Source organism: Heliconius melpomene, chromosome 20, assembly GCF_056956725.1.
Source record: "Heliconius melpomene rosina isolate 202511_hmr_F chromosome 20, ASM5695672v1, whole genome shotgun sequence".
Taxonomy (NCBI): domain Eukaryota; kingdom Metazoa; phylum Arthropoda; class Insecta; order Lepidoptera; family Nymphalidae; genus Heliconius; species Heliconius melpomene.
Window position 1 is genome coordinate 4481482 of NC_140408.1, and position 19574 is coordinate 4501055.

General features: G+C 30.7%; 1 protein-coding gene across 8 annotated transcripts in view; it reads right to left on the reverse strand.

The window, feature by feature from the left end:
• The window catches only part of baz (par-3 family cell polarity regulator), a 46967-nt gene that overhangs the window by 23521 nt on the left and 3872 nt on the right, over positions 1-19574 (reverse strand). The window contains exon 1 of one of the 8 annotated variants that reach the window (XM_085204344.1): positions 1665-2318. The exons of 5 other annotated variants lie outside the window; for them this stretch is intronic. In XM_085204344.1, coding sequence (XP_085060470.1) covers positions 1665-1784 — 120 coding nt within the window. In that variant the 5' untranslated portion in view covers positions 1785-2318. Of the gene's footprint in view, positions 1-1664; positions 2319-19574 lie in introns of those variants that run through there. 2 more of the 8 variants (XM_085204349.1, XM_085204352.1) reach the window with 2 other exon arrangements.

The window sequence follows — 19574 nt, forward strand, 5'->3', positions numbered from 1 at the left end:
ATCGATTCATAAGTAATCACATAATCATCTAATATTTATAAATATATAATAAATACATTTTTTACATGATATCTGATAGTATTTTAGTACTTCTAAGATAAGTTAATGTATTGTGTGACGTTTTTTATACACCTGGCACAATAATGCATATTATAGTCCACGCTCTACAGGAAATGGTTTTTATACTAACAATGAGAGTCGATATACTCGTATGTATGTATGTAGACGGAGGTTAGTTATTCGTTTTTAATGAAGCGTAGAGGTGAATAGAGTACCTATATAATAAATATTTCAATGAAGACTATATATATGCAATAATCCAGTTATTTAATAGCAAGATAGCATGCCAAGGCTAAAATCCAAGATTAAAACATTTGAATGTAAGAAACATTTACTTTTAATATTATACAAGTAGGTATAGTAGATAAATTTAATTTAAATTTAGGTAATCTATATATTACGTGGAATAAATGAAATAAATAAGCAAAAACTTTGTAGCCCTTTTACGAAATTTCTATTGAACTACACTGTATATTAAAACATCAGGTGTCATGGACACCACCTACGTAAGAATCATCATGAAAAGAACACAGTGAGGTCTCAAAATAAAATACCTACCACATTATATATGTTTCAAAATATATTAGTATTCATATTTAGTTTTATTTTAGTACAATTAACGCAATATTCATATTAAACATAATTTTGACGTGTAGTATAATAAAAAATCGTATACATGTTATAAATAGAGACCTTGTACAGTTATACTGTACAAATATTTTATAATTTTTTATAGAAACTTCACAGTCGCACCTATTTTTTCATGTGTATATTTTAATTTTAAAATATCACCATTATTTCTCAATAACAAATATTAGTCAACGCTAACATTATCGCGTTGGAATGGCAGATTAGGCTGCCATCGCGAGGATGGGTGCCGTATATTTATAGATTGTTTCGTTTAGTAATTACTTATCGATCATATTAAGACAAAGGCAATCAATCTCTGCTTTTTAATTTAGATAGTTAATTACTACTAAATCTATTTTATATTCAAGGTTTTGTTTACTTTTGTTATTTTAACATTGCTGTAACTTTTAATGGTTATCACAAAGCGCTTATAAAAAATTATAATGAACTCTTCGAAGAGGTATAAGAATACTCTTTTAAAAAATTATTTAGTTTATTTTACAAGCGGTTCTATTTGTATGAGTTTAGTCAGTAGGTACGTATAAGTCAATTTATTGGATCGTCGATTTAATTGCAGTCGATAACCATGTTAGCTTAATGAAATACTTTCCAATGTTTCCTCACAATAGGGATCGTGAAAGTTACTACAATAGCGTTTGGCATAAAAAATAACTTCTTTTTTTTTGTACTTAACAGGAAAATATTTTGCTAATATTTACATATACAAATTCAGACATATCATTCTTATTACAAACTTATTTCCATCTCTTCTCTAATTTTCCATCAAAGATATGGAAAATTAAACATAAAATTGATATTCATGTTATATTATATTGCAAGTACATATTCTACAATGTCTTTCACGTTTATACAATATAAAAGATGAATCATAAAAATAATAGCTATTTTAAGATTCTAAAAAAGTATTTTTATGATTTTTTTTACTCGTATAAGAGATATATTAATTAACTTACCGTATCATTACACTGGGGCAGTATGTTCCTTTGTAACTTTTGAACAGGATAAGTCTGTCTCCATCCGAACAATCTCACTAGCTTGTCTGCCACATCTTCGCAGCGAGGGGGATCTTTCATATTTTGATATTAAAACACTGTTATTTTTGTTTACAAAAGAAGCTTCGACATTGTTGAAATTTTAACTGTATTCACTTTTATGTACTCATTTTTTTATATGTTAAAAGATATAAAATTTATCAAGAAGACTTCCAATCTCAAATGCAATATATCTACTAATGTTCAAATCGGTCAATTTTACCGACTAGACGCGCAAAAAATGCAAAAAAAACTGCGATGCGTCTAACCAGCGCACTGTGCTTCGCCTCAAGTCCGTTATCTTTGTATCGTTATCTACAATCCCCACTACGTTCGCTTTCGAACGTTGCTTTGAAAATTAAACTACTGACACTTTTAATTACCTCATTTCAGTCAAAGGTATCGTCACTCATTAGCGTTTGTTAGCCCTTCTTCATCTAAAGGTTCTTTTACATACGAATATTAGTTGTCTCGTACATTTGTACACTCTAAGCTCTCTAACTATTGGAGGATATTCTGAGATTGTGGAGGATATTCTGTATTACATGGTCTCCAGAAAGATGTTCTTATGATAAAATATTCAGATATGTCATAGTTATTATTAAATGACATATTTAAGTAATTAGTAACTAATTGGTACTTATACAAGTTTATTTAACTATATTTATACAGTTTTTAAGGGAATTTATAAAAGAAGGATTACCAACTGGTTCTAACACCGCCCTGTACAATATTTACATGCGAATGCAATGTGAAGGGAGACCTCAGAATAAAACAACAAAGCACAACTTGATGGTCGGGACGTTAAAACTGCTAAAAAGTTCAATGATCCCACATTCACAGCAATTTGAATCGAATGATTTTGTTTAAAATAAAATATATAAGGATAACTTCCTCCTCATCAGCTCATCATCAATCTCGAGATTCCCATCCTAAGATTTAAACAATCGAACATTAAAAGTAACAAAAGCATGTTAACAAATCCGATTTAAAACTAAGCCATTGTTATCAGTCGAGGTTACGTTTACGTGGGACTATTTTAACATCTTATATCACAATTGCAACACTTATTTAGCTCTTAATATAACAATATTATCATTATTAAAGATATTAGTAACCCTAAGCATCGCTCCAAATTAATTATAAAGCTACACTAGGTACCTACACATATACAAAGGAAATGGTGTCAGTATTGTAATATAAGAGAAAATCAACATCGGGTAAAAACAAAGATAACAATTGTTTCTATATTGTAATTGAGGTATATAGATCATCATTATATTGCTAGTTCTAAATAACCGCACCGCACCAATGGGGCCAACTCATTGGGGGCTATAGACAATCTCCATTCTACATCACAATGGTACACCAAGTTATGGTTGATGCCATCAAAAACAAATGTGAAATGAGAAGCCAAGTTAGGCTTTAATTATATTTCTATCGTTCTAGACTTCAACAAAGAATGGGAGATTAATATGGGTGCCGACTTCTCTGTTGACTCTGGATAAAACTCAAGCTCCAAATTTCATTCGTCAATTCTTTACGTACCTACAGGTTTTATTATATTTGTAAGTTAGTGTACCTGTACTTCCTTTTGTTAGAGATTGGTATTTGGCTTAGTGTCTGATGGTAAAAAATAGCCAAGTCAAACAATTATATAAAAAAAATAACTTTGATATTCTAACGATATGACACTTTTCAAATCCAATTGCAAGATTGCATACTTAATGTAATAAATAGATATAATGCGACTGTGCAAATTACAGTTACGTAGCACTTTTAGCGTCAAATTTCAATATGTTTTTTTCTTCACTGGTTAGCGAATTTAAAATATTAAATATAATATGAAATATATGAACAAAATGCTTTTGGTGTTTAGAAAGCAGAATCAAGACTAGAAAGTACAATAAAAATATATGCTTAACGCATATGGTCTTACTATAATATATATTTAAAAGTGATTCGCTTAGTAATTACGTAGTATTGCGTTATCTGTTATGATCAAGGGGATCTGGCTTGCGTGTAGTCACGCCACAATGAAAAATTAACAAAAAAATGTGCTGAAGCACGCTTATTTTTGCAGATTTACTTACGGGCCTTCATTGCCTTCTACAAGCTGTATAAATATTTTTAAACAAATATGTCATATATTCCATTAAGAACACATCTAACTATGCTTCTATACACTATTGATGAACCTTAACATTAAAACAGGAAATTACTATAAGAAATAGAACTATTCTCATCTGTGAACACTTTCAACCTTCACTATAGGTTGCGCTAATGCAGTGGACTGTGCAACTTTTGTGCAAATACGAATACCTATCTGGAGCCGTGTTAAGGAACAATGCCTTCAGCAACTACCACTTTGTCACTATTGGACGTCTCACTATTGTTTTATCTAAAGAATTCACTTAACTGCTTAACCCACTGTAACGTTATATGACTAATATGCTTAAATAGGTTTAACGTGACTTAAAATAACGGATGTAAACAAACAAGAGGCTGCGCGGCGACAGCAAGCAACTGGCTCGGTTTTCTGCGCGTGCGCCGGTTGTGGCGGTGTCCGCGGAGGGAGGGAGGCAGGGAGGGCCGGCGCCCAGCTCGCCTCCTCTCCCCTCTGAGGTAACAAAGTCATTGAGCCCTATGTAAACAATCAGATGTAGCACTGGTTGTATCAAAAATATGTTATCTATTAAGTATTTATGTAATTTTTTTTTGTATGGTATGTCGCTCGCTTTTATGTTATGAATTCAGATAACATATGCGTTTTATTGAATATATGGCGTTCAGCTTTATCCTAATGTATAGGACTTAACTATCCCTCAGTACAAATATAGTAGTACTTATATTGGCATCTATGTACGAAGTATCAATATATTGCTTTGAAATATTTAAATAAAATGTCTTAACAATACTAGTATTGTACCTTCGTCCATAAAATATATAACTTAAATTATTTATACTTTTTTATTATATATTTTTTATCCGTACACTTTAAAAGAAGGCGTTTTATAAAAAAGTAAAATGTTAAGTTTAAAATGTAATGAGTATTCCGGATAACGTGAGAACCGAGTAGTTTATTTAAGGGTGGGAAGGATGTCGTTGGTAACGCAGCGGAGCGCGACGGAAGCGTCCAGCGGAACGCCCGGGGTGCTGGCTGCCGACCCGATCCAGTTCATATCAAGGACACTAGACACTTTCTAATAGGAAATTATACTAAATTTGTAAAGATCAATTATATTTTAATGATATTATCTTTTATTATATTATACATATTAAGTATACGTTATAGATTGTTGAAAATAAGGACAGAAAATTGTGACAAATTTTAGATTTTAGTAAGAAAAAGTAAAAATTGATAATAGAGCGGTGAAAAATATCTAGCTGTGGTAACTGTTAATTTGTAAGTCTTTTGAGGTTTTTTTGGCACTTATATGAAGAGGAGAAAATTATAGAAAGAAGTAATTTATCATTAGTTTTTATCTGCGTATCCTACAGAAAAAAAAATCTTCCAAAATAGAAGTGTAATGAATTACAATTTCTCTATTTAATATTATAATAACGCCATCTACAGTTTAACTAATAAACTACTAGCAACGTCGACGTTTAGTGTCACAGAGGCTTGCATAAATCAGGTAAAAATTATATTTAAATAATATAATATTTAAATAATATAACACACGCCTTCATTTTGTTAAGAAAAATCATAATTGTGTGTGTAGAAATCCTATGACTCTAACGGTAGGCAAGGTATAAATAAAATTATAAAGTAGTATAAGTTTTTCTTCACCAGATGTCACCTGTTTTTTAAGTTCAAGTCCGCTGATAAAACATAATCTATAATACAAAAATGATGAGTTAGTAAGTATATTTTTGTAACATTATGTCCTGGTACCAAAATTAAATCCCATAACTTTTAAATAAATGTATAAAAATATTAATTTCACACCTTGTCTACTGTATGTATGGTCAGAGTAACCTCTTTAACTTAAAATGTGTTATGTGTCATACTAAACTTATACTTAACTCTTAGTTGGTTCGACTTGACCACGAGGTGAAGCTTCACGTAAAATATAATATAAAAATATATAAAATGGCATAAAACTTAAGAATAATAAATTAAAAATGTTATACATTTTCTTGGACATTATTTGCTATGTTAACATATAAAAATGTTATGATTCTTTCTGCTGGATTCCTGCTCTACCTATAAGTTCATTAAAGAAGGTGCAAGTTGAAATCTGTTTTACATGGATTGATGTTCACAATAAATATTTGTTTAAAAGGATATAATAAACAAGATACAAATTAACCAGCAAAGCAGGTTTATAAGGTGCACTTTTTCAAGTGTATTCTGATAACAGAGCAAGTTGCCAAATCCATATCCTTTCCTTATTTTACGAAGTATTTTATCGGTATTATCGTATTGACATATTTTTGAAAATCTTGTCTGTGGGCAAAATGTCTCCGTTTTTATTCACAATATTTAGTGTATTTCACTTTTTTTTCTTGTTCATAAATAGATTTAATATTCGGTAAAATCTAAAGTAGCAATTGCTTTAAACAAACTGATGAAATATTATATTTGAAATGTAAATAATGTCACGGCAAGTTCAAGAGGTAAATATTCACATAGGATTACAATACCAGAATGAAGTTGTTAATAATTTTATAAAGTTCTCAGGTAACTTTTTAACTTTATACTGAATCCTGTATATAGCAGAGAAACTAGTATAGGTTGCCTGCTATATACACAAGGCACTCTATTTCACACTTTTAGCCCAATTTTCGAGATATTAACGTGTTAAGTGGTCGTGCTTTATTTTCTTAACAGAAAGTAAAGTAAAGAACTATTAGAAAACATTTTAATAGTACATAACGACATAGCATCCACAGTAAAAATCAATCAAGGAGAAACCTACCAACTGTTTTCCTACTAGGCTAGTCCCCTGCGTAATGCGCCCTATACATATAGGAGTATATAGCAGCCCTACATACGAGTATATAGCAGAGTTCATTAAACCACTCCATGCTATAACTTAAGCCCCATTGCCGTACTATTGAGTAATGCGTCCATGGTAACCTAGCTAGCATTTTATACATTTTAGAGGTATTTTACGTTCACTTGCAATTTACATAAATTGTCATGCGAGCGTACTAAACTGGATCTAAATGTAGATCCAATAGTTGATCTACCATTCAGTAAAATTATCAATCAATATCAATCTATAAGTATTTACGGCTTGAAAATTACTACAGATTGTTAATAATCAGGAAATGAAAAGAAGGTTTTATGTAGGTACGTATTTTAAAAAGATTTAATACAAAATATTAGTATGCAAATTTTAAAATTCTTTATAATATTAAAATTCTCTATAAAATTTTATTGAGATTTTATTTAGGTATACATTAATTTATGTAAATAACATCCTGTCTGGCCGTATGATTTTTAGTAGTTGTCACTATACATACATCCCGGTTAAAAAAATTAAAAAATATATAAAGTTTGCCTTACAGCCTAATAAATTTAGAGCACCTCGATTTGTGATCTCAAAGTTGCGTGTTCGTTGCATCTTGCTACGTTTACAATTTTAACTTTTCATGTATTAATGTCGATAATTTAGTTTTTTTTTTTAATAATATTATAATGGCTTTGGTCAATAGTGACAATGTAGTAACTAACATACATTCAATTTTAAATGATGTAAAATTTATCTCTTTATATTAATTTAAAAATTTAAGTTTAATATTATAAGATTTATATCTTAAATATCAAATATTCCACCACACAGTAATTAAATTGAATCAATCGATCATTGTAAAGGTCGCACCCACACGATCCGTCAGATGTGGAATGTAAACTGCCTGCATTATTGATATTGTATTAATCGCGGAAAAGTATTGTTTCACAAACATTGTTATTGATAATAGAAACTCGATTTCCCAATGGAACAATGGAGATACTTTATGAAAACTGGGTAGCGGGTCTGATATCTATATTGCTGGCGTGACCTTGTTGTTTTTCGAAGGAGCTTTCATGTCGTGGCCGTAAGCCAGTGGGAATAGCTACGCTCGCTCTTACTTTAATTTTGTTTTTTTTTTCGTATAATAGGTCAATCTTAAATAATTTAATCTGTAGGCAAATGAAAAGAAAAAGGTTAGCTTACTAAAATAAAAAAATAAAAATAAATAAATAAAACTATCTAGAGACTTGAAATAATAGAAGGGAATAAATGAACAATTGTAAAATATAATTTAATTTTACGTATTTACTTTGATCCCAAATTTTATTAAAATTTTACTATACGAGGTTGACGATCTCATTAAAAAGTGATTCATGGCAAACAACCGCCATTTATTTCTGACGACGAAATTTCTACTATAAACGAGATCTTGACGAAAATAGTATTATATCTGACGAAATTAACACGACTTTCCTTTTTGTATTAAATGTAGTAGAACATGAGGTCACACGTCATTAAATTAGTGTGTAGCTTGAAACTCGTTTTAGATTAAAATGAAAACATGTAGTGTTTTTTGTTACTTATGGCTTTGAAACTCGTTGCTCATATGTTTACGCGTTTACACCAGAAATAAGCGATGATTGTAATCCAAGACAACTTTTTGTTTTTACCTATATTAAATGTACAGACAATGATTTTAATATAAGCGATTTGAATCATATCATTTGCATTTGAATGTATTACCTAAATACCACATATATATAATAGACATATCTTTAGAAAAGTATGACAATTGACAAGCATCGTCAAATACCATAATGTCTTTGTCAATGTCTAATTATAAAAATCAGTAACTAATTATATTTCGGTAAGCTCTCTATTTTCCAGTTAGAAAAAAACTCTTTTATCTATGGAAAAAATCTAATACGTCATCGTATTAATATTATAAATGTGAAGATGAATGTTTGTTCCACTTTCACACAAAAACTATCGAACGGATTAAGATTAAACATTTCAGCTTGAATATAAAAACAACGCATAGGGTACAATTTATGTAAATATTGTATATTATTTGGCTATTAAAATAAGTTTAACCGGGCGAAGCCGCGGTTAGGTCTAGTCTAGTTAGTGCATAAAGTGCATATTAAAATTACAATCAATATCCCTTGGCGATGACTTAGATAATATTAATATTATGCAATATATAAAATATTATTATACTAGTATCGTAAAAAAAAATAAAAAACATATCCAGTGTTAAGTTAATATGTATAGATTCGGTTCACTTATTTCATTTAGTCAGCAGGGCATACCACCATACAGGGTGGGCAGCCGAGGGTAACGGTCCTGGGAGAAAACGAAAGTTTATACTGTATATTATCAGTAGTATTTGTAGTACTACAGTAGTATATTTATTATTAAACTTCACGCTGCATCCCGCACACAGCACAGTAGGCAGAGGGAACCTAGTGTTAAGAAACTCCGTTCTCCACTTTTTGCCAAATTCTGGAAGCATTGCGTGTTAAGTGGCAGAACTCAACGCCGCGCTTGTAGTATATTATATAAACTATTTTATCAGTAAATATGTTAAGTGATTTGATAAAAGGAACTAACTTGTACGCAAGCAAGAATGTTTATATATAAATGCAAATCCAGTAGGCAAATGAAATTGGTTAATGTATATCTATATTATGCATACACAATCTTCAAGTCACGAGTTGTATATCTAAATACATACTATATCTTTATCTACATTACAATTCAATACAATGGTAGTCCATGATAATCTCTTACGAATCGTATTTATATACAATTTGGTACATATTATAATAATGAATGAAAATATCTCACTTATAACATATATTTATATTTAAATAAAATAAATTAAATTTTCAATGTTCATACTTCAAAATTATCTACGTTATCTCTTCACAGCCAATCGCAATAAATAGCAATGTTTGTATACTTTAATATAAAACTTATCATGTTTTCGCTTATCGGGCACAAAACTGGGTTATATTCAGTACATATTTGATAAAAAATTAATCAATACAGTCTTAAATTAAAGAAACATCTATCATATGTCATTTAAATATAAAAATTGGATTTCCAAACGTTTATCTAAAGTAGAAATTAAAGAGAATAATACGTTTAAAAGATAAGATAACATTAAAACAGCTATTACCTCTAAATGAAGGAAGGAAGTTTTAGGAACGTACCGGGTCGTCCACGTATATGGAGGACTCGAACAATGGGTGCGTGTGCGGTTCAGGTACGTACCCGACGTTTCACAATGTTTTAAATTTATACCTGCACCTCTTTGTTACCGTACCTACTATGTGTTTTGAAATACAATACTCTTTTATTTTAAACGTGCAAATTGTAACAGCCAGACAAAACAACGAAATGTTACTTTTCGCGCTTTGTCCCACCTTTTGAGTTATACAGATAATATATTTAAAACTAAAAAATACTTTTTTTATCCGCTTTATATTTAGAAAGGGTTGTGAGTTACGGTTACTAAGATGAGATTTCTTAGTTTAAGAGGACCAAATATAACAGAGTAAAATTATATTTGTTTACGGCTTCGCAAAATGCGTGAGATACCTACGTAAAGTTGCAATCATTGTTTTTAATTATTAGTTAATTATAAATCAGTCAATTTTGATAAAATTTGACAGCTCCCAGAATAATGACGAGGATTAAGAAACAGTTGACATTTTGGGTACAAGTTCTATTATGGTGTTTTCTCTCATATTGTAGATATATTTTATTAACAATACAGGGTTTTAAGCATTGCTGTACGAATCTACAATATTATAAATTAGATTTTTATACATGTAAATAACATAAAAAATACGTAATTATGGCTGGAACGGACAGAAATTTACAATATGCCTGGTGAGCACAGCCATTTTAAAATGTTTAGATATCAATCTTTATTTATCTTTGAAGTAATTTAAAATATTATTTACGTAATATATTTTGAGAGTGAGATAAATTGTTAGAAATAATTAAAAAATATATTAAATGTATATAAAGTAAATCTATTTACATAATTACAAATTTTCCAAGTTTCAGTAATTAAGTTAATTATCACCAAATAATAATAGGCATATGGCCGTAGAAGTAGGTAGAATTATAAAATAACATGTAATTGTCGTGCAGCGTGCATGACATCGAATGCCAGTAAAACTGCTCATGAATAGCATAACAAGTGAATCAACTACGAGTATATTACTCAGCAAAGGAAATTTAAAACAATATTGCCTTTGAGTAAATAACATAATATTTTGATATTATTACAGTAGGAATTCCTTGTTTAATTAATAAGTTAATTGCTAAAGCTAAGTTTGGCTTACAGTATACTTACTGACTTTGATTGATAAATATACATATAACGCCACTAATTTGCATATATTCGTATCTACTATACCATTGTTCTTGTTATTTAATTATAAAAATCTACTATAGGTATATACAAATACTTCTTATAACATTTCTGTCTTTACTTTTCCAATATCACAGTGAAGTAAACTAAATATATAAAGAATGTCCGCTTAAAACAACAAATATTTTAAGCTAGCATCCCAAAGTTAATAAAATATTTCTTATATGATTATTGTTTTTAGTTTCAATGTTCGGAAATTACGTCCAAATCACCAAGTTCATGGCCCTCACTCCATTATTCAATGATAAAAAAAATGGTATTGTAGCGACGACGCTTAAATTAAATATAAAAACTCCAGCTTTGATCAGGACTAGACGAGAATGTACAATTGTGTTTTAAAAGGCCCGCAGGTAGGACGGCATTCCACGGCCAGTGGGTTACCAAACGTCAAGAGATTTGAAGACTATTTTATTACTAAATTACTATTTTTAAATAATATAAAAACGCTTTATTATAGGCTTAACTTCTGTATTGAATATCCATTTTTTATTCTTTATTATCTTCGAGAGTATAAATAAAAATATTTTACGATTATTTTTTGTTTAAGTTTAGTGTACAAATTTACTGCAATATCTTTATTACATCATACATTCTGTGCTATCATTTATAATAAGAAATGAAAATAATATTAAAATATATTTTGTTTACATACATTTATAAACGACCAAGTCTCATTTCTATACCCGTACAGGAGAGTCAGCCTTGTGTCGGAGGAGTCTCCTTTGCCTCGCCCTATCGTGATCTGTCGAACGCAATTACCAGCAAACGGATATAAACCACTCCATCTGAAGACGCTGGCCAGTCCACGTTCCCACATGTCGAACCTTAATTATATTTTAGATTTATTAAAGTAATAGTAATATTTCTTACTTAAGTAACTGTTTTTCTTGTTAATTCTATGAAAGTCTATTTTATGATAAATTAATAATCGTTATTATTAAGAGTTTCACTAAGAAATGAAAGTTCCAATTCCTAATAATGATAAAAGAAAGAATACTAGAAGTTAGTGAAAAATATGCATTCGGCATACTTTCTAAATATTATGAGGAATCTTCTAAATTTTTAGACCGTTGTGGCTCGATGGGGCAGCGTCTGACTGTAAATGGTTGTAGGTTCGATCTTCACTTGCGCCACTCAACACACAGTGCCTCAGGAATTCGGCGGAAAGTGGGGAACTTTGCATGAGCGTGATAGAGCGTGAAATGAAAAAAAAATACATTTCCTGCTCTGGTACACTAATTGCGGCGTTGACTTCCGTCACTCAACACGCACTGGCTCATAAAAAAGGGGAGAGAGTAAACGCGAGGTTTCAGCAGGTAAATTTATGTATTTTTATTATTTCGTCTAAATTTTTAAATTTAGATAAAAAAGAGTAAAATAGAAAATCGTCTGAATCAATCAAAACACTTCTGGTTTAACTTTTTCTGGGATTCATATAAAATTTTAATATTATTTAAGTGAAATAGCCTAACATAAGAACGTAGGTAATTACTTTTTATAGTAATAGTTTTCTCTCGAAACGTGAATGTATTAAAAAAACAAGTAATCGCCAAGAGGTGGGGAGGCGGGTCTGGGATAGTTTTATGCGCTACCTGACAACAGGTGCTTGGTTCTCGCATGAAGCAGGTAGTCTTAAGTTTTTATATTCTCTTTTTCTGTAAAATCTTATTATATATACTTCCGTTCGATTTTAAGATAATAATTTTACTATGAAACTGCTTGCAACATTAAAGTTAAAGTTGACTTCTTGTTGATGCAAAAGCTTTTTTTAAGTTATAAAGTTCTGAATTTTTATATTAATTTTAATAATTAATTGTTTATAATGGAAATATGTGTATATATATATATGCATGTTTAAGCGTTATCTTATATTTAAACCTAAAAAAGTTGCACTCGTTAAACCCATCCTTCTAATGTGTTTTCTTTCACATGGCACCTTATAAAAAAATAATAAATTTCTTGATACTCATAAAATATTCGTATTGTATCTAAAATTACAAGTCTGTAACGTGTATATAATATTATAAATTAAGCCAGTCATACCTAATATATAGCCAAAACGGCAGACAAAACATCTTTAAATAGGTAATTCCACGCTTACAAAACTCGTTTTTCCTACTTATTATATGATTGTGTATGAATTTACGATTTATTCGAGCTATTCGTATATAATTGCATTTTTTGTAACAGAATCATAAATTATATAATATTAGGGATTTATTACGTAAAAGAATAAATAACTAAGGTAGTATAGAGTTTTGTTACTAGTACTGACCAGTATATGGAAATACTATCAATTTAAATGATTAGGACCTAGTCAAGTTCATTATTGTGTTCATAGTACTGATTATATGAAGTTATACATGAATGAGTCACTTTGTATTCAAAAATGTTTATATTATAATCATTCTTGTATAAATATCAAATAATTATTAATGAGAGAAATAGCTATGTAATTTTATTTATAGTATAGACTACAGTCCTTGTAATGACATGCAGGAAAAATAAATGGTATCAAAGCAAAGTCCACATTATTTTGACCTTCAACATAGATGTACTAAATACATAATGATTTATATGTTAGACGTGTCAGATATTATCTATGTTAATTTTATTATTTAAATAGTAAGTCTAATAACCTAAAACTTTGAATTGAATTGAATTGAATTCTTGATATATGGCGTTTCGAGCGTGCCAGTTGAGCACAATTCATTTCGCCAATGTCACGTTGTATGGAAAACATACGAAGGAAATTGACCGGTAATAAAAAAGATAAATATACACAATTATAAAATACATGTAAAAAAAGAGAGAACCTAAAACTTTAACTTTAAAGCTAAACAACATTGATTATAGGGAAAAACGATGACAATTAAATCTTAAATTAGAAGTCATCAAAAACCAAAGTACGAGAGATTCATATACGTTGTTATAACCCACTATGGTGTTGACTTGCACATTCAAGATGCAATTTTAGGTAAGCTTAATCTACACACACCGGCATAATTAGAGGAACACAAACAAAAAAGGATTTTTTTTACAATTTGTGGGTAATAGTACAAGTGGTTCATTTATTCAGACTATTACTCTCGTATAATATAACATTTTGTGACATATTGACATTTTTCAATAATGCAACAGAAATTATACCCTTGTAAGTGTGTGGTGACAGTCAGCGCTTTTAAGTGTTTTCGATAAGAAGTTTGTTTATGCAGTCAATGGTGGCCCTAGCTCATTTTGTTGTTGTTGTTTGGAGATTTAACATTGTATTGCATACAAAATGAGTGATTTACCTGCAACCGAAGTCGCCAGAGCTGTGACATTGATAGAGGAAGGTCACACATACCGTTCAGTGAGTCAAATGTTGGGTGTATCAGTATCTGTGATCCACCGTAATGTGAAACGATACAGACAGACGGGCTCTTATGTGCGGAGGCGGGGACATCGATTTCAGAAATCGTGCAACCATGCCGTAGACGAACGTTTTATAAGGGTGCAAACTTCGTCAAACGTCGTCAAAATCGTCGTCAAACAGCTGTTCAGACCCGAAATCTCATGGAAGAAGTGCGTAGCGTGCGTGTAAGTGAACGAACGATAAGAAGAAGGCTTAATGAAGTTGGTTTAAAGACATACGTACCAGCCAAAGAGCCTAAGCTTGAGGTAAGTCATCGAGTTGCAAGATTATTGTTCGCTCGTCAGCACCAACATTGGTCAGATGAATGGAGTCGTGTTTTATTCTCTGACGAAAGCCGGTTTTGTGTGATTTTCATCGATGGACGGGAAAGGATGTGGAGGTATCGAGGAAAACGATATAATCAAGCAAATTTTACCGAAACAGTGTCATACGGTGGAGAGTCTGTCATGGTATGGGGTGGCATAAGTTTAACAGCTCGCACCGCTTTGGTCATGATTGATGGCGGTTCCCTTACTGCACACAGATACTAAACCGATATCTTGGAACCTCAGTAATGCCTTTTGCCCCATATATATGCCCAGATTTTATATTTATGCACGATAACGCACGGCCCCACACTGCTCGCGTAGTTTGTGATTACATTAATGAAGTCGGAATTACCCAAATGGACTGGCCAGCACGATCTCCAGACATGAATCCGATAGAGCATGTCTGGGACATGACTGGACGAAGACAACAGAAGAAAATTCCATCCCCCAGGAATATTGAAGAGTTAAAATTGGCGCTGATTGAAGAGTGGGACAAATTGCCCCAGGAAATTATTAAAAATGTCATTATGAGCATGGGCAAACGTATTCGAGCTCTATTAAGTGCCCGCCGAAGCAAAACAAGATATTAATAATGATTGTTAATAATCTTTGCAAAGAAAATTTGATTTTAAAAAATTATCGTAAAATTCAAAATTTCTCAAATTTGATTTTTTGTCTGTATTTTTATAAATAAATAATGTTCAACCCTAGTTTCTGTTGTCTCATATTCATTTTGAGTAACAAAACTTAAATGAACTGAGAAACATACACGAAAATGTAGTAATTAAAAAAATATATACTTTTTTTGTGTGTTCCTCTAATTTTGCCGGTGTGTGTATTATCGACATAAAAGTATGACAATATCGAACTATTGATTTTTCTAACAAATAGATATTATAATTTATAATATTGCAACTCAAAGACGAACGAAACTTTATTTAGAGGTAATGGTGGTCTGAGAGGTCTAAGACTGGAACTGTATCGTGAATGTAAACCAGCAAATTGTCGCCTAATTGGACATGGGACGTGACTGACGCTGCACGTGCGCGTGAGTAAGCCTGGTCGGCCCACGCAAGTTCTGTGTGACAATACAGAAATTTGCACAAATATTTCATATCTTATACTATGTATTTATAAAATATATATAATATATCTAAGCTACAATTACAAACCGTATATGTATTTTTAGAATCACGCTGTATACCGCACACAGCAGAGCAGGCAAAGGGAACCTAATGTTAGATACTTCGTTCCGATTCCGCCAATTTCTGGAGGCATTGCGTATTGAGTGGCGGAACATAGCGCCGCGCTTTGCCTCGTAACTAGAAGCTAAGCTAAAATATTAAATATTTCATTTCCTCAAGTGAGAATCGAACCCACAACGTTTACATTCACACATTGTGCCCTTATACTATGACTAGCCTCAACCGTATCTGTTCTGTGTGTAATACTAATAAGCAATAGTTATCGGTTTCTCGATTTATATAATAAGATTGGCTTTGTATTTAAACGGCTTCCTTAACAAATGTTATGAGAATATTGTGGTATACTTTTTCAATATTTTTAAATCTTCAAGCATATTTTAACAATATATTAACTTGCTTGGTCCGCTTCTTGTTCCAATTACCCATTTTATAACGACGATAAGATAAATCTTTATGTCACGTAGATACTCCAAAATATTTTATATATTTTACTTAAAATTAGGCCAACGTTAAAATTAATTTATAATAAGTATTTTTAATTATTTTTAACTAAAATTGTAACTGAGAAACAAAAAATACCATTTTCAAGTATCTTTAAGAAAAAAATCTCGAGTGAGATAGAAATGAAAGAAGCACATTTATTCACTTGACAAGGGCCTCACATATGGTCATCTTGTGAGAATCCCGTTTATATCCTCTTTCCACGATGCTGACTTTAATGGTCTCCATTAAATAAAAATGTATAAAAACTAAACACTTCGTTGTTACACATGTGAAAAAAATTAAAATTCTAATTTTTTTTTTCATATTTTATCACGTTTTTAAATGTTATTCCACACTTAGGAAAGTCTCCAGGATTTCAAATCTTTATACATTTATTTTAATTTATTATTATTAATTTATTATTTAAAAAATATTTATTAATTATTTAAAATTGCTAAGGAATCTAAGCAACAAACACTTTTGTAAAATCTACGAAAATTTTACGACTCTGTGGAAGAAAACAAATAGCTTTTGTTACTGGGTTGTTAAATTTTACTATGGACTAAATCCCAGTTTTCTAAGAATCCAATGGTGGCCCCTATGGCTGTTACAAGAGCTGTAAACTAGTAATCTGATATTTGCATATAATTAGATAGCAGTTTGAAGCACCATAAGAATATTTTCATCACGTTTCTACGAACCGGTCCAAGGTGGTCACAGCACAATAGACGAGAATGAGTGTTTTGGAGAAACTGGATTTTACAGTAATTTACATATGGATAATAAGAAGAGTAAAACGTTTGGGAAACGTAATATGTAGTAATAGAAGTCTAATAGAGGTTTAGTCTAGTGGTTGAGTTTTGAATGAAATTGCAATGGAAATAGAATTTATTTCTCAAGGGATTACTTCTCAGCAGGGCTAGTATTAACTTTGTTTGAAAAAAAATCTAACTAGGTTGTTAGTGTAGTTGTTTATATTTTGTAGGTTCACGCCTGGGTACTACTGTTAAAGATACTCCGTTCTCCACTTTCCCCCGAATCCTGGAGTTTTTGCATGTTAAGTGAGTAAAAATATTCTTTTTTTAATAACCAAATAAAATATACAAGTAATTATTCAAAGAATGAATCACAACACCGGAAATAAATGGCAATAAAGAATTAAATCAGTTTCAATAACATGTAATATAGTAAAGCCGGTGGAGCGACAAGAAGCTGTTTGCCGGTCGTTAACTGGTGCTGGCGGTGGCGACCTTTAAGTTGTGTAACCACACCAACAGTGGCGGCCAATCATGCAGAAAGTTTGCCAAAACTACACAGGTATAGTATATTTGTGTAACACTTAACGAGTTACTACCGCTGATGCAAGCGGGTTCGATTATATGTTGAAGGATATAGCTAATTGGTTCATGTAAGCGTTATTATAAGCAAGTACGAATTTTGGATGTGTTATTACACTATATACCATAAACAATATATATATTTTTTTCAACTAGATATTTTTTCCATTGTTATATTTTAATGATACAATTTTGTTAATCTATACTAATATAATAAAGCGGAAGAGTTTGTTTGTTTGTTTGTTTGTTTGTTTGTTTGTTTGTTTGAACGCTAAGATCTCTGGATCTACTGGTCCGATTTTCATTGTTTTTGTTTTGTATGAAAGCTGCATTCTTCAGAAGTGCTATAGGCTATATAACATTACATTACACATATATACTAATATATTTTAAAGTACATTCTAATTTGACATGCAATTTATTCTGCCATGTTAATAACAACCGTCGTTGCTACGCGACCGCTACCGCGACGTTTTGATATTCATCCTTATATCCTTATGAAAATAAATGTAATAGTCACTTTTAGCATTTTATTTAGATTGAAATTATAGTTTACTGTATAAAATACTAATAAGTAATTAAGGAGATGTCACTGATTCCAAATGACCTAGCCACCTAGCGGGCGGCATAGTATGACCGACGCGAACGGGCAGATGACGTTGACGGTTTTATAAATTTTCATACATTTTCGAACTTTATTTGTTGTTTATAATTAATGTAAAATACACTTTGATTCTCTTCTTATTTTATTTGATATTTTCCGCTAAAATTATCCTACTTAATAGAGAGAAATGTTTAGTTACTTCGTAGAGTCGATATCTATGTACGCACGTACGGAAAACTTTAGGTACTTTTTCTAATATTAAGAATACCTATCCTTTAGTTACTTTTAATCCTTTTGTTAGTTCATTTCAATAACTCAGATAATTTTTTCTAATAATGTGTATCTACTTATTATTCTTTTTGATTATTTGAACTTATATTTTCTTACTAATTCTATTGAGAATTGAAAATAATTTCATGAATATATTTAATAAATATTCTTATAGTTGAAGCAGGCGTAGCCGCGTCCGGGTCCACTAGTATATGTATATCTATATGAATGTGTCTATATGTATTATGTATTGTATGTATAGGTTTTATATTTATTAAGTTTACGTAAGCTTTGCACCACATTTTGCCCTCACTCTTAGATGTATCCTATCCTTGGATTGGTTGCCTGGAAGAGATCACTTTTAGTGATAAGTCATAAGATAAGTAAGTAATTTATGTCCTAATACATTCATCGTAAGTAATTCTTGTAAATGTGCAATAAAGACTTTTATTATTATTATTATTATTATATGCACCATATCATTTTGTATGAAATGTAACCTACCACTACCTATAAATTTTCTTTTTTTTTCTTTCATTTGTATTATAAATTTTCCCTTTGTGCCAAATTCCATAACTGTAAGTCCACGGGAAGTACTCTAAAAGTTTTGATTACGTGGCGAATCTATAAATAAAAATAAAAAAAAATAAAATAAGCCTTTATTGCTGTTAAACATTTTACAATATGGTATGTTGTTATCTATTAACCGATTGTACTATCCTATTATTACTATCTATATATTTATTTACTATCTATATATTTATTTACTATCTATATATTTATATACTATCTA